Source organism: Equus caballus, chromosome 26 (genome assembly GCF_041296265.1).
Source record: "Equus caballus isolate H_3958 breed thoroughbred chromosome 26, TB-T2T, whole genome shotgun sequence".
Taxonomy (NCBI): domain Eukaryota; kingdom Metazoa; phylum Chordata; class Mammalia; order Perissodactyla; family Equidae; genus Equus; species Equus caballus.
This window is the reverse complement of record NC_091709.1, coordinates 47,071,401-47,087,363: the sequence shown is the minus strand read 5'-3', so window position 1 is coordinate 47,087,363 and position 15,963 is coordinate 47,071,401. Positions and strand designations below refer to the sequence as shown.

At 51.0% G+C, this 15,963-nt stretch overlaps 1 protein-coding gene across 3 annotated transcripts in view; it reads right to left on the bottom strand.

Annotated features, from left to right (window-relative positions):
* Positions 1–15,440, bottom strand: part of SLX9 (SLX9 ribosome biogenesis factor) — a 41,527-nt gene extending 26,087 nt beyond the window's left edge. For 2 of the 3 annotated variants that reach the window (XM_014736436.3, XM_014736434.3), the window contains exons 1-2: positions 15,157–15,440; positions 12,438–12,546 (exon numbers count right to left, since the gene is read on the bottom strand). In XM_014736436.3, coding sequence (XP_014591922.1) covers positions 12,438–12,546; positions 15,157–15,294 — 247 coding nt within the window. In that variant the 5' untranslated portion in view covers positions 15,295–15,440. Of the gene's footprint in view, positions 1–95; positions 386–12,437; positions 12,547–15,156 lie in introns of those variants that run through there. The other variant, XM_014736435.2, reaches the window with a different exon arrangement.
* Between the last annotated feature and the right edge of the window lie 523 nt (positions 15,441–15,963).

The following is a 15,963-nucleotide window of genomic DNA, read 5'->3' as shown; positions in this document are numbered from 1 at the left end:
GAGCAGGAACGCCCCCACACACAGCTACAGACAAGGAGGGACCCTGTGCTGGGACTGGCCCCTGGGAGCAGGAACGCCCTCTCCAGGTCACTCACGCTTCCTCTGTTCCTGTTTTACACGGAGGGGTGGGGTGGAGAAAAGAAGGCTTCTCAGTGGGTTCTGTCCGACCCCCGACCTCACAGCTGCAGAAAAGTGAGGACAGTCTTGAAGGGGGAGCTTCACAAGCAGTCCCTGAAGACAGCCCCTGGAAAGCGCTCGGTTCTGTCCCCGTGTCCTCATGTCCCTGTGTCCTGAGGCAGGCCTGAGGGCTGGCCCGGCCTCTGCAAATCCAGGCTTGGCCTGAAGAGCATGCAGCTCTGCCGCCCTCTGCTGAGCAGCCCCCACGTCTGCAACGATCCGGACACCAGACTCAGAGGAGACCTGGTTCAGAGGAAACCGCAGAGGTCTGCGCAGAGGGATGATCCCGCCACAGAGAAACCCCAGTCACAGCTCTGAGGCTGTGCCACCTTGAGGCACAGGGCTCCCTCTGCTGGGGGCAGGGGCTCAGCAGCACAGTCCCCAGAGACAGGGTGGCCTACGTGCTCCGGGTGCCCCTGCTCCAGGGTCTCTCTGCCACGGCGTCAGGCACGTATGTCCCCTCACCACTGCCACCTCCCCACACCCCTGCCTCAGAGCCCCTGCAGACACGCTCCCACCTCTGCCTCAGGGTGGCCTCCACGCAGTCCAGCTGAGCTCTCTGGCCATGTGATGCTCCTCCCCTGCATCCCTCAGCAGGCCTGTCCTCCTCCAGGCCCGCCCCACCCACCCACCTCTCTGGACCTGAGTCTGCGGCCTGACACCCAAGGCGCCTGTCTGAGAACAGAGGGAGTTCATTTTCTGCAACTTACCAGCACGAAGAAGGAGAGAAGGAGACACAGAATGGGCAGGGCGGTGCCCCGTGCAGGGGAGGGACACAGGAGCCGGAGTGCTCACGCTGGACCTGCCACGCCCTCAAGACCCCACCCAGAGAGTGGACGCAGTGGGGCCCCACCGCCCATGGCCACAGAGCCCATGGGCCCCCCCTGGAAGCCCAGAGCGCCGGTCTGGAATCAGAAGGCGGGCCCAAGGGGCAGGATGGAAACCGGGGGCAGACTGGCTCCTAGGCCAGCGGGGCGCCCTAAGGCTCCAAGTAGGAGCTCCGTGTAGAAACACAGCACCCACAGGGTCCAACAGGCCCCACTGTGTCCAGGGGCTGCAGCAGAGGGGAGAGCACAACGTCTGCATGAGCGAAGGGGCGCACACAGTATGCACGAGGCAGGATGCAGAGCGGACACTCATCGACCCCGGGTGATGGGCCCACAACCAGGCCAGGGCTCCTCTCTGAGCGGGTTCTGTCTCCTCCAGACACAGCAGCTACATGGCAGGGGCACGGCAGCCAGGGGTGCTGGGAGCAGTTCCGTCAGTGACTCAGCCCAGGGCAAGGACACGTGGGAAGGACGTGTCCCCAGTAATCCAGGCAGACAGGCACCCTCGCCTTCACAGCCCAGCGGGTCACAGGCAGCGGCTCAGTCACAGGATGACACTTTCCACATGACCCGCACCCAGACCAGGCCGCCAGCCCCAGCTCAAGCCCGGGGAAGCCACAAAGCCCATGGATCCCCTGCGGGCTCCAGGCTCCTGGCTGATCAGGAGTCAAGGCTGATGAACCCAGACAGAAGAAGAGCTGCTGGAGAAGAGGGAGACGGGGCTGGGGAGAGGCCGAGACACACACCTGCCCCGGGACACCTCGGGCCAGCAGAGAAGGGGCCTCCCTCAACCGGGCACACGACACAGCCAGTCACTCTGCAGCATCAACTGAGCTCTTTCTAATGCCAAGCCGCCTGTCAACCACCTTCCATCTGCTAACTCATCCTGACCCCAAAGGAAACAAAACTTAGGAGGCAAACACTGTTAATACGTCCCTTCTACAGATGAGCGGCTGAGGCCCAGGGCCACCCAGTGTCCTGCCCCAGAGCCAGCAGCCGGGGAGGCACAGAGCCCCACGTGCTCACGAGCGCTTGCTGTGCATGCTCTTACCACCGTCAGCGCCTCCGCCTCAAGCTGCCTGCCCATTTCCCAGGGTCCCCGGGACCCGGGCCTCTTCTCCAGGCCCTCAGGGCTCTGCCGAGTGCCAGGCCAGAGCTCACCAGGCCGCTGCCCTGAGCTCTGCACCCTGTAGGTCAGGCCCTCTCCTTCTGTAAATATTCTTTAGCTTTCTTTATGATGTTTTGACATCCTACAAAAACCTTTCCAGTGGGGACAGACTCCCTTCTGGGGGCTAGTCAATTCCCGTCTTCTGCCTCCTCACTGCCCTGGGCTTCCCCTCGTGGTCCTGCCTGCTGGGCCTCCTTCTCCAGGACCTGTGCGTATGGTACACCGTGTTTGTGTCCTGAGCTCCTCGTGTCTCCTCCTGTGGCCACACCTGACTGACCAGTCTTCTACCAACTTCCTTCCTTTCCTTGTGCCATCCCCACCCCTGCTTTTCAGGCCCAGGCCACCAGGCTGTCACAGACTTTGAAAGTGTCTCCTTTGCCAGGAAGTGACCTCATGCTCTTTCCGCCTGGCCATGCTCCCTGGGCAGTCGTCAACACGCCTGTCTTGGCAGTGGCGGCCTGGAATTTTCTCAAACGCCTCAGGCTCAGTATGAAGGTGCAGGGGTAGCTGAGTTCTGCCCGCGGAGCATGGAGCCACCCCCATGAATGTAAGCCCTGGATCTGCTGGCCGGCCCACCGACAGAGTGGCACTGCCCCCTCGGGGGCCCCCTCTGGAGCCGCAGAGGCTGCATCTTCCCGATCAGGAGACGAGGAAGGACTTGGCCATGCTCGGCTCAGAACCAAGGACCCGTCCAGGCTCCCGGATCTTCACACACAGAGGAGAGGAGACAGGAGGGGCTCCTGTGCTCCTGCCTGTGAGGCGGGACCATGAGCCTCTGGGCCAGTGTCCTGAACGTGGCAGGATCAGAGACCCCAGACGGTGTGTGAAAACAAGGGTCAGCAGTTGGGCTGGGGCCCCAACGATGCTCGTGCTGGCCCGGGGCCTCCTCGAGGTGTGTGCACAGCCTCAGCCCCTCTCTCTGCACATGTGCTGGGTGGAGGGGAGCAGAGGACTGTGGGGGTGGGGGAGCTGTGAGGATGGCCCACAGGGAACCATCCCAGTGGTGCCAGAGGGAGGCCCTGACTCCCTTCCATTCCACGAGGAACCTCACGGCTCTGAGCTCGGCAAAGGCAGGGACCAGCCCCTACACTGCCACCTCACCTCCCTATACCTCGTCCTCGTCTGTGAAAGGGGACAGGTGTGCCAGCCCCTCATGACACGGATGCATCATCTGGCCTCATGGCTGAAAGAGCCCTGGACTCCCAGGCAGGCCCACCTGGCACACCTGCCCAGCAGATGCCAGCTCACCTGGAGGACGAGGAAATAAGAGCTGTGGGGACTGAAACAGATGCTCCGAAACCAAGCAGCCAAGACAGCACCCTGCTCCAAAGAAGGTCCTGTGAGTCCAGCTGATGCTCTGTCCCGTCCACTCCCTCAAACTGCTCAGGGACATTGGCTGTAGCACAGATGGCTTCTCCCGCTCTCCCCGGGGTCCTCCCCTGGAGCTGCCCCTCATGGAGACCCCGCTACAGGCAGGCAAGAGGCAGGTGCAGGGCTGGGGGCCCAGGGTGACCCGCACTGGCCCCTCCTCGTCAGGGCCCTCCCCTGCAGGGCCCACCCACCTGGGAAAGAGGGAATCCCTGCGTCCTGCACCTCAGTGGACCCGGCTCGGACCCAAGGGACACTTATCACCACCACAGCAACGAATGCCATGCGATGGACAGCATGACTCCCGTGCCAGGGAACCACAGGGGGCCACACTGAACGACAAGAGCCCAGCGCTTCCCCAGACGATGGGTTCCGGTCAGGCTTGGCCACTCCAGGCCGAGTGACCCCGGGCCCTCGGAGCTGCACTTCTCCATCTGTTCACCCACAAACGTGACACTCACGGAGAAAGATGTCGTGAGGACACAGAAGAAGGTGCAAGCGCTCCGGAACCCACAGGTGCGTCTCCACCCGGCTGCCCTCCCAGCCCGCAGTGTGCTCAGCCTGCGCGGAGAGGGGACGGACACTCTCCAGGGTGCGCGCACCCCGACAGGCAGGGCCCGGCCCCACGACCCCCAGGGAGGCGGGAGGGAGAGAGAGGCCGCAGGGGCCCACGCGGGACGCTGTCGCAGGAGGGCACGGGCCGGCTCTCACTCGGCAACTCGAAAAGTCCCAGGACAGCTCTGTGCGGACCACTCAGAGCTCCACCTACCACACGCAAAGCGCTCGGCCGAGTGCCAGGGGCGATCCCCACGGCCCCAGACACACAGACGAACCCCCAGAGAACCCGCCGACACACAGAGGACCCCGACCGCGCTGGTCACCAGGGAGACCCGGGGCCTGCCGCTGGGCTCCGGGGACCCCCGCCCACACCCTGGCGGGACGCGGGGCGCCCCTGACCCCCGCCCCACCCGAGGCAGCGCGTCCCTGCGCACGACCCACTCTGCAGGACGCGTCCCAGGAAACAGGCAGCAGGACGACCGTGAGGCACGAGGACGCGCGGCCCCAAACACGCCGCTGGGCTCGCGGACGACGTGAGCCGGACGCAAACGGAACCCACAGACGCAGGAAGACGCCCTCCCAGAATCCCCCGTCCAACCTAAACCAGCACTTCCTCCAAGGAGGGACGGCCACGAACCGCTTCTCCAGGGGAGTCCCACCGCCGTGAGGAGGATGAAGAGCCAGCGCCAAGACGTCCCGCGCACACACACCTGCCCCGCTGCCACTCCACTATGCTCACTGCTAAGACGCCGGAGAAGACCCAGTTCTAAGCACCCCTCTGAGTTACTCAGCGCTGCGGTTTCTCCCGAGTGATGTGTGCTGCACACATTAATAATGTGTTTCTCTTGTTACTGTCTTTAGTTAATCTAACTTGCAGGGTCCTAGCCAAAGAACCTAGGATGGTAGAAGGGAAAAGTTTTTCCTCCCTAGAGTTTCGATTACAAAGGATGGCAAGGAGATTCAGGTATGTCTTTCCAGCAACAAAACATCCAAAGCAGGTGATACAATAGCTGTCAGGGACGTCAGCATCACCACAGAGTGAACTAGCCCAGGACTCTCTCCCCTCCAACATACAACGAAAAGGGGCATCCATACTCCAACAGACGACATCCTAACACAACACAAAAACGTCAGAGAGACAGGTTGTCACAGGACGGTGGGCAGAGAGCACGGAGGCCCCTCAGGGGAGCTGGAATGGGGTAAGAGAGAACGTCACTCCCTCCCCTACAGACTGCGATCGGGACTGTGGGAGGATCCGTGAGGGAAGGAGCGGCGAGAGGACACTCATTCGTGGGAACATCAAGGATCGCCGAGGGCCCTCGCAGCCTAGAGGGAAGCCCTCTAACAGGGCGAAAGCTTTCGCGCTGGGTGACCTCATCAAGCCAACACCCCAGGACACCAGATAATGAGAGCAGAGTGAGAAATGCAGGCAGGAGAAAGCACCCGTCCCCCCAGCCGCCCCGCTCCACTGCCTGGGATCTAGGCTAAAAGCAGAGGGCTCAGAATACATGACTCTTGACCCTCAGTCAGTGGTGACAGGCAGTAACCGCAACTGAATAATATCAGAATGAGAAAGACCTGAGCTTCCATCATCAGACACTAAATCAAATCCCCAGACCAGAGAGAAAACGACAAGCACCCAGAACTCAGACCTGAGGACACAGAAATATGTAATCTAAATGACAATGAATTCAAAACAGCTATCATCAAAAAACTCAACGAGGTCAAAGAGAACGTAGAGAAACAATTCCACAAATTCAGGAGCTACTTCACAAAAGAGACTGAAACTATAGAGAAGAATCAGGGAGAAATATTAGAGATGAAAGACACAATGGAAGAGCTAAAACAAAACACAGTTTCCCTGAACACCCAAGTGGACATCACAGAGGGACGTATCAGCAAAATCGAGGACAGACACGTTGAAATGCTACAGACAGAGCAGGAAAGAGAACTAAAGCTAAAAAGAAATGAAGACAGTCTCTGAGAAATATCCGACTCAATGAGGAAATACAACATAAGACTTATAGGTATCCCAGAAGGTGAAGAGAAGGAGAATGGAGTACAAAGCAGGTTCAAAGTAATAATAGCAGAGAACTTCCCAAACCCAGGGAAATAGAGGGAAATCTCTGTGGAAGAGGCTTCCAGATCTCCTAGATTTGTCAATGGAAAAGGACCTACTGCAAGGCATATAGTAGCAAAACTGGCAAAAATGAATGACAAAGAAAGAATACTAAGGGCAGCAAGGCAGAAGAAAATAACCTAGAAAGGAACCGCTATCAGGCTTTCAGCAGATTTTTCTGCAGAAACCTTGCAAGCTAGGAGAGAATGGAACGACATATTCCAATCTTTAAAAGACAAGAATCTTCAGCCAAGAATACCCTATCCAGCAAAAATATCCTTCAGATATGAGGGAGAAATAAAAACTTTCCCACACAAACAAAAGCTAAGGGACTCTGGAGCCATGAGACACCCCCCTACAAGAAATCCTCAAGAAGGCCCTCATACCTGAAAACAAAAAAAGGGGGAGAAGGGGGTCACAAAACACAGAGTAAGGAGATAAATTGGCAGAGAGAATCAGAATAGGACAACAAATACTCAAGTACAGCATTAAGCTAAAGGGAAGGAAAACACCAAGATAATCTTGTCATTTTTAACCACAAACTCACAAAACAAGATGGAATAAGATATGACAAAAACAACTTAGGAGGGGAAAAGGAAAGGGACTGAATTGGTTTAGACTAAGGAAATAAGGGGCCATCAGAAAATGGACTATCTTACACATGAAATTCTGAATACAAACCTCAGGGTAACCACTAAACAAAAAAGCAGAACAGAGACACAAATAATAAATAAGAAGAAAACAAAGAAACACATCATAAAAAACTGCATAATTCAATGGGTAGACCAAAATACACAGAAGGAGAAACAAAGGAAATGCAGGAAAACCAGAAAACGAGTGATAAAGTGACAGCATTAAACCCTCATACATCGATAATCACCCTAGACGTAAATGGATTGAATTCTCCAACAAAAAGACACAGAGTAGCGAGATGGATTAAAAAACAAGACCCAACAGTATGCTGCCTCCAGGAAACACATCTCAGTTCCAATGACAAACACAGGCTCAGAGGGAAGGGACGGAAGGTGATACTCCAAGCTAATGGCAAACAAAAGAAAGCAGGTGTCGCAATACTTATATCAGACAAAGTAGACTTCAAGGTAAGACAGGTACAGAGAGACAAAGAGGGGCAGTATAAAATGATCAAATGGGCACTCCATCAAGAAGAAATAACACTTACAAATATCTATGCACCCAACTCAGGAGCACCAGAGTTCATAAAGCAACTATTAACAAACCTAAAAGGAGATAGTAATAATAACACAATAATAGTAGAAGACCTCAACACTCTACTCACATCATTGGACAAATCATCCAGACAGAAAATCAACAAGGAAACAGTGGAATCAAATGAAAAGCTAAACCAGTTGGACTTAATAGACATATATAGAACGCTCCATCCAAAAACATCAGAATACACATTCTTCTTAAGTGCGGACAGAACATTCTCAAGGATAGACCATATGTTGGGAAACAAGGAAAGTCCCAATAAATCTAAGAAAGTTGAATTCAAGCATCTTTCCCGATCACAATGCTATAAAGCTAGAAATTAATTACAAGAAAAAAGCTGAGAAAGGGACAAAGATGTGGAGACTAAACAACATGCTATTGAACAAGCAATGGATCATTGAAGAAATTAAAGGAGAAATCAAAAAATATCTGGAGACAAATGAAAATGATAAAATACCATACCAACTCATATGGGATGCAGCAAAAGCCATATTAAGAGGGAAATTCATTGCAATACAGGCACACCTTAACAAACAAGAAAAGCCCCAAACAAGCAATCTCAAATTACACCTAACTGAACTAGAAAAAGAACAACAAACAGAGCCCAAAGTCAGCAGGAGAAAAATACTAAAAATCAGAGCAGAAATAAATGCTTTTGAAACAAAAAAGGCAGTAGAAAGGATCAATGAAACAAAGAGCTGGTTATTTGAGAAGATAAAATTGACAAACCCCTAGCCAGACTTACAAAGGGAAAGAGAAAGCTCAGATAAATAAAATTAGAAATGAAAGAGGAGAAATAACAACAGACACCACAGAAATACGAGGGATTATAAGAGAATACTACAAAAAACTATATGCCAACAAAATGGATAACCTAGAGGAAATGGATAAATTCTTAGACTCTTACAACCTCCCAAAGCTGAATCAAGAAGCAGACATTCTGAATAGACTGATCACAAGGAACGAGATTGAAACAGTAATCAAAAGGATCCCAAAGAATAAAACTCCAGGACCAGATGGCTTTCCTGGGGAATTCTACCAAACTTTCAGAGAGGATTTAATACCTATCCTTCTAAAGCTATTCCAAAAAAATTAGGGAAGATGGAACACTTCCTAACACATTCCACGAGGCCAACATCACTCTGATACCAAAGCCTGACAAGGACACCACAAAAAAGGAAAAGTACAGGCCAATATCGCTGATGAACATAGATGCAAAAATCCTCAACAAAATTTTGGCAACCCGAATTCAGCAATATATCAAAAGGATCAAACATCATGATCAAGTGGGATTCATACCAGGGATACGGGGATGGTTCAACATCCGCAAATCAATCAATGTGATACACCACATCAACAAACAGAGGAATAAAAACCACATGATCATCTCAACACAGAGAAAGCATTTGACAGGATCCAACCGCCATTTATGAGAAAAACTCTTAACAAAATGGGAATAGAAGGGAACTGCCTCAACATAATAAAAGCCATATATGACAAACCCACAGCCAACATCATACTCAATGGGCAAAAACTGAACACCATCCCAGTGAGAATAGGAACAAGACAGGGATGCCCTCTATCACCATCTTACTCAACATAGTACTGGAGGTTTTGGCCAGAGCAGTTAGGTGAGAGAAAGGAATAAAGGGAATCCAAATACGGAGTGAAGTGAAACTCTCGCTGTTTGCAGATGACATGATCTTGTATACAGAAAACCCCAAAAACTCCATCGGAACACTAAAAGAAATAATTAACTACAGTAAAGTTGAAGGGTGCAGAATCAACTTAGAAAAATCAGTTGCTTTTCTATACTCTAATAATGAACTTACAGAAAGAGAACTCAAGAATACAATTCCATTTACAATCACAACTAAAAGAATAAAGTACCTAGGAATAAATTTAACCAAGGAGGTGAAGGACTTACTCAATGAAAACTATAAGACATTACTGAAAGAAATTCATAATGACTTGAAGAAATGGAAAGAGATTCCATGCACATGGATTGGAAGAATAAACATAGTTAAAATGTCCATACTACCCAAAGCAATCTTCAGATTCAATGCAATCCCAATCAGAATCCCAATGACATTCTTCATAGAAACAGAACAAAGAATCCTAAAATTCATATGGAGCAACCAAAGACACTGAATTGCTAAGGCAATCCTGAGAAAAAAGAACAAAGCTGGAGGCATCACAATCCCTGACTTCAAAATGTACTACAAAGCCATAGTGATCAAAACAGCCTGGTACTGGTACAAAAACAGACACACAGATCAATGGAACAGAACTGAAATCCCAGAAATAAAACTGCACATCTACGGACAGCTAATCTTTGACAAAGGAGCTGAGAACATACGATGGAGAAAAGATAGTCTCTTCAATAAATGGTGTTTGGAAAACTGGACAGCCACCTGCAAAAGAATGAAGGTAGACCATTATCTCAGGCCATACACAAAAATAAACTCAAAATGGACCAAAGACTTGAAAATAAATCCTGAAATCATAAAACTCCTGGAAGATAATATAGGTAGTACACTCTTTGACACTGAACTAAAAAGGATCTTTTCAAATACTATGTCTTCTCAGACACAGGAAACAAAAGAAAAAATAAACAAGTGGGAGTTCATCAGACTAAAGAGCTTCTGCAAGGCAAAAGAAACTAGAATCAAAACAAAGAGACAACCCACCAATTGGGAGAAAATATTTGCAAATCATATATCTGACAAGGGGTTAATCTCCATAATATATAAGGAACTCACACAAAACAACAACTCACAACAACAAAAAAACAAACAGCCCGATCAAAACATGGGCAAAGGATGTGAACAGACATTTTTTCAAAGAAGATATACAGATGGCCAATAAACACATGAAATGATGTTCAACATCACTAATCATCAGGGAAATGCAAATAAAAACTACACTTAGATACCACCTTCATCTGTTAAAATGGCTATAATCACTAGGACTAAAAATAACAAATGTTGGAGAGGGTGTGGAGAGAAGGGAACCCTCATACACTGCTGGTGGGAATGCAAACTGGTGCAGCCACTATGGAAAACAGTAGGGAGATTCCTCAAAAAACTAAAAATAGAAATACCATAGGCACAGCTAACCCACTACTGGGTGTCTACCCAAACAATTTGAAAACAACGATCCAAAGTAACCACATGCACCTCCATGTTCACTGCAGCACTATTCACAATAGCCAAGACATGGAAACACTCCAAGTGCCCACCCACTGAGCACTGAATAAACAAGATGCGGTGTATATATACAATGGAATACTACTCAGCCAGAAAAAAGACAAATTCATCCCATTTGCAACAACATGGATGGACCTGGAGGGAATTATGCTAAGTGAAATACGCCAGTCTGAGAAAGACAAACACCACATGATTTCACTCATATGTGGAATATAAACAAACACATGGACAAAGAAAACAGTTCAGTGGTTACTGGGGATGGGGGTGGGAGGTGGGCACAGGGGGTCAAGGGGAGCACTTATGTGATGACAGTCAAGAAATAACGTACAACTGAAATCTCACAATGATGTAACTAGTATGAACTCAACAATAAAAAAAAAATCCAAAGCAATGATGTAAACAAACGTAACCCCACAGAAAATGCTTGATATAAATCGTACCTGTGAAATAATTACGACTTAAAACTCTTAAATGTTGGTTACAAACTATAGATGGAAACCTGGAAAAAAATATACTGAAAACCTGGATGCTGCTTAATTATCCAACAGGAAAATAGTTAAGAAAACTCGGCACATCCGTCCAACAGAGTACCAAGGGCCACAAAGAGTGAATGTCAAAGCAGTTAGGACAGCTACTTACGACTTCAAAGATGGAAACATACAGTAGGATTAAACCAGCATAAAAAGATGCAAGGTAAGCTTAGTAGGATTACAAGACTGGTGCAAACAGCCTGGAGGGCCGGACTGCCACGAACACACGGCTGTGATGGGAAGATGCTCAGCTGCAGTGTGCAGCTCATGTGGGCACATTAAGGCCTCTCTCCACAGAGGGAGGTGGCGAGCCCACCCAGGCCTTGGGCTCACTCCCCTTCCCAGGGCTGCCCAGTGCAGCAGAACCGCCCTCCACTTCAAGGGCCCAAGAGACAGGAGGCTCTGGCCAAGAACACTGGCTAGGTCCAAGAACATGTTAAAAGACTTGGGAGAATGCAACCAGCAAAATCCAAAATAAGGGACGTGCATTGGGAAAAAGAACCCCCCCCATATCATGGACACATGGAGAGTCTTCAAGTCGTCCCCCGACCAACGCCTCAGTCTCCTGCACTCGATACTGGCTTCCGCTCAGACCAGCTTGCCAGAGGCCTCCTGCACCAACACAGCGAAGGCGGGACTGAGTGCAGGAGACTGAAGCGTTGGTCATGGGAGGGCTTGAAGTCTTTGCGTGTTTATAAGGGGGAGGCCCTTTTCCCCAGTGCATTTCCCTTCTCTTGGATTCTGCTGGTTGCCTTCTCCTCATGTCTTTTCACACAGACGGGGAGAGACGGGGAGGGGCTGGGCTGCAGCGTGGAGCCCTTATCTGCACCCTGACTTTTACAGAGAAACTTTTAGAAGGCCATCACAAACACGTGAGCTCTGAGTGTTTCTCTCATAATAAGGAATTCCTACTAATTTGTTAAGGTGGGATAACTGCATTGCAGGTATGCTTATGTCTTTTTTAAGAGCCCTTGGAAGCATTTGCTAAAGAATTCATGAATGAAACACTGTTTGCTTCAAAACTCTCCAGTACGTGTGTTGAAGGCAAGTGATAGGATGGATAAATGGATTTCTTTATACCATTCTCTCTACTTTAGTATATCTTTAAAATTTTCCAATAATGAAAATCTTTTGAAAATGTACAGGCCAACTTGGAATCTGCGGTGGCCCACACATACAAACAACCTCAAAGCTGGCATGCCTCTGCGTTGTGAACACCCAAACCCTACGGTCCGCCTCACCCACTCTCACCTCTCCGGACGGAAGTAACACTCCTTGTGTCCAGGTCCAGCTTCTGCACCAAGGCACTGGGGTCGATCTTGGTCCTGGCAAAGACGTTAGTGTTCACGAAAGCCCACTCCTAAAACAGAAAGAAAGGAGACGTAAGACTCGCTCCATGGTTTCAAGGTGAAATGCAAGCCAGTCACGGACAGGGAGGCCCCTCGGGAAGGACTTCAAGGGGCTCAAGGACCAGTTCCGGCTTCTATGAAGGAGGACCTGGAAGAACGACCCTCACCCCCAAGAGTGGAGCCCAAGGCCACTGGGAGCTCAGACCCCAGAGCTCTAAGGCAGCATCCTTCCTGCTGGCCTCAAATCCCACACAGCTCTGCTCTGGGTCTGGGACCTTCTCAGACCAGATTTAGGATCAGTATCGATTACAAATTCCAGTCTCAACATTCAGAAGCACTTATGACAGGAACCAGATCTCGTTCCAGACCTGGCACCTTATTCCTGTTCTTTCCGCAGCACTCTCCCATTTCACAGCCACTGTTCCATCTCAGCACTCTTCCTCCCAGGTCTGTTCCCAACCCACATTCATCCCCACATCAAGATTTCAAAACCCTCCAAGTCACTCAGCCCGTCACACTGTGCTAACCCAGAACTCGCCTCCCATGCCTATCCGGCTCATTCCAGGTCCAAGTCAAGGACAGAGGCCTCCGGAAGGACCACGGCATCGACCCCCAAAGGAGTCACAGACTGAGACAGGACCAGGGTGAGGCAGAAACCAGCCCACCCACCACGAAGGTGCCAGGCTAGATGGCAGCCCCGAGCGCCCTCACGCAGAGCTCCCACCCAGAGCACCTGACAGAGAAGCCCTCGCTCCTGAGGGGTCCCAGGACAGGGAGAGACAGTCCATGAACAAGAGACATCAGAGACCCCACAGAGGGCAGCGCTGGAGCCTGGGTGGCAGCCAGGTGGGCTAGGCGGGAGGGCCTTCTCGGTCAAGATCTCAGGGCAAGGAGCCACAGGAGATGAGGGGTCAGGTGCAGCCTCAGGTCACGCATCTAGGTCTGTATACAGCCCATCCTCAAGTTCTTTCCACACCATCCCTTGAACATTCTCCACAGTGGTACTTTATATCTCATTACTCCACATTTAGGAGCTTACCATAAAAGGTGCTGAGGTCACACTGTTCAAACGTCTATCAAAGATTAGCATGTCATTACGTGACTAGAAATCAGAATTCTGTTTAACTGTCTATTCCATGTTCAAGTTCAAGGATTATGCTGTTCATTTACGCAAGGTCTAGTCATCGTTTTTCTCCGAATCTGCCTAGTCTTTGTAAGCTTTGCTTCCGTTCCTCTCTCACTTGATTCCTTATGTCTACAATACTTTAGACACGCTTATTCCCAGCACCTCGATTCCATAAGTCCACAGAAAAACTGGTACACGAATGTTCACAGCAGTATTATTCATGATAGCCAAACATTAGACAAAACCTAACTATCCAGTAACTTATGAACAGATTAAAGAAAATGTGGTGTAGTATGGTATGCCAATACAATGGAATGTTTTTCAGCCACGGGAAGAATGAAGTCAACAAAGATATGCATGATACAAAAATAATGCTACAAGGATGAACCCTGAAAACACGCTAAGTGAAAGAATCCAGACAAAAAAGGCCCCATACTGTTTTATCCCATTTATATGAAATGTCCAGAACAGACAAATCTATAGGGACCGAAAGTAGATCAGTGGTTGCCAGAATGATGGATAATAAGAGGTTTCTTTTTGGAGTGATGAAAACGTTCTGAAATTTGTAGTGATACCTGCACAACTCTGTGAATATACCAAAAAAAACCCCAAAAAACCCGTTGACCTGTACACTTTAAAGGAGTGGATTCTAGGACATGTGAATTACATCTCAACAAAGTTTTTATAAAAGCCAGGGCACTGGTGCCAGACCCTGGGATCAGACATCAGCTCCTTCAACAGCAACTGACTGTCCTTGGTAATTTATTTAGACTCTCAGCTTTTCCACCTGCAAAACGAGGGTTAGGGCTGTTGTGGAGATGTAAAGTGCCCAGCACACAGCAACTGCTTAACAAACACGGCTGTTCTCATTAGCATTACCAGTCCAAAGTCAGGGCCTCCGCGGACCACCAAGGCCTTCTGTGCTGTCCCCGTGCCAGTCCCTGGTTACAGACACCACTAAATGCTTCCAGGGCAGCTCAAGGGTCAGCACCTGGACAAACAAACAGTGGTCCATGCTGACAGCAGATACTATTCCACCCAAAAAGGAATGAACACGGATACATGACACGACCGGCATGAACCTGGAAAACCCAGCGCTAAGTCCAAGAAGCAAACGCAGCGGCCACAACCTGTATGACTCGATCCATAGGAAACGTCCAGAATAGACAGCAAGTAGACCCGTGGCTGCTTAGGGCTGGGGGACGGGGGACAGAGGGGCGACTGCTAAGGGCACAGGGTCTCTCCAGTCTGCTCTTCATCTTCCCACGAACCTAGGAACCTCCCTTCTCTCCCCGGGAGATCGGCTACGACTGACAAGAATTCCTGCCATATTCTGCCGCATCCCGGGATGCGCGGGATGTGCGGCTCCCGCACGGCGCGGGGCAGACTCCGCCGAGAGCCGACCAGGACCCCGAGAGCACAGAGCGGCGCCCCGCACCCGCCCGCGGGGACCCCCTCCCCGCCGCCCAGGCCCCCCGCGGTGCCCCAACTATACCTTTCCCCCAACTCCAGCGGCCGAGGCCTGCGGAGGGGCGGCCTCTCGGGCCGGGGGCGCGGGGCCGACCGCGGCCTCCCCCGCGGGCCTCACGGCAGCCTGGTGAACCCGGGCCCGCAGCCCCCGCACTTTCCCCATGGCCTCGGCGGGGACCCGCGGCCGGCCGGAAGCACCGGCACACGCGGCCGACCCGGGCGGAAGTCGGTGCTGCGCTCTGGAGGCCCGGGAGGAAGCCGAGCCTCAGCGGCTGGGGTCCGCGCTCAGCCGCGCACGCGCCGCGCGGTGGGCGGGGCCTCGGAGGGGCGGGGCCTCGGGGGCGGGGCCACGAGGGCAGGTGAGGGGCTAATTGCTCCGCTTCCCGCAGCACCCTTGGGATTTGCGGAATGACGAGTCCAGCGCAGGACCTGACGAACAAGATGAAAATGCAGGAGTATATTTGCTCGTGGCACGTGTGCCTTTCCAAAAGGCCCTGAGGACTGGGGGCGTGGGGGCCGGCATGTTATGAGAAGTGGTGTCCTGTCTAAAATGAGGTTGAGATAGGATATGGTTGTGATGGGGTTCAGGGCAGGCTGCCCCGAGATGCGCCCCTCTGGTGTGCGGCTTCTTCCTAGCTAAAGACAATAAAGGCTGGAAGACTCAGGAAGAGCATTGGACCTTCTCCCAAACTGCCTAAAGAATTTAACATAGAAGGCCTATTCCAAGAAGGAACTCATACCATAAGACAGCTATAGTATAATGTGAAAGAGGCGTGATAGGAAGTCACCAACAAGCCCATTTTTGGCCCAGCAAAACCTGTTTAACGAACAT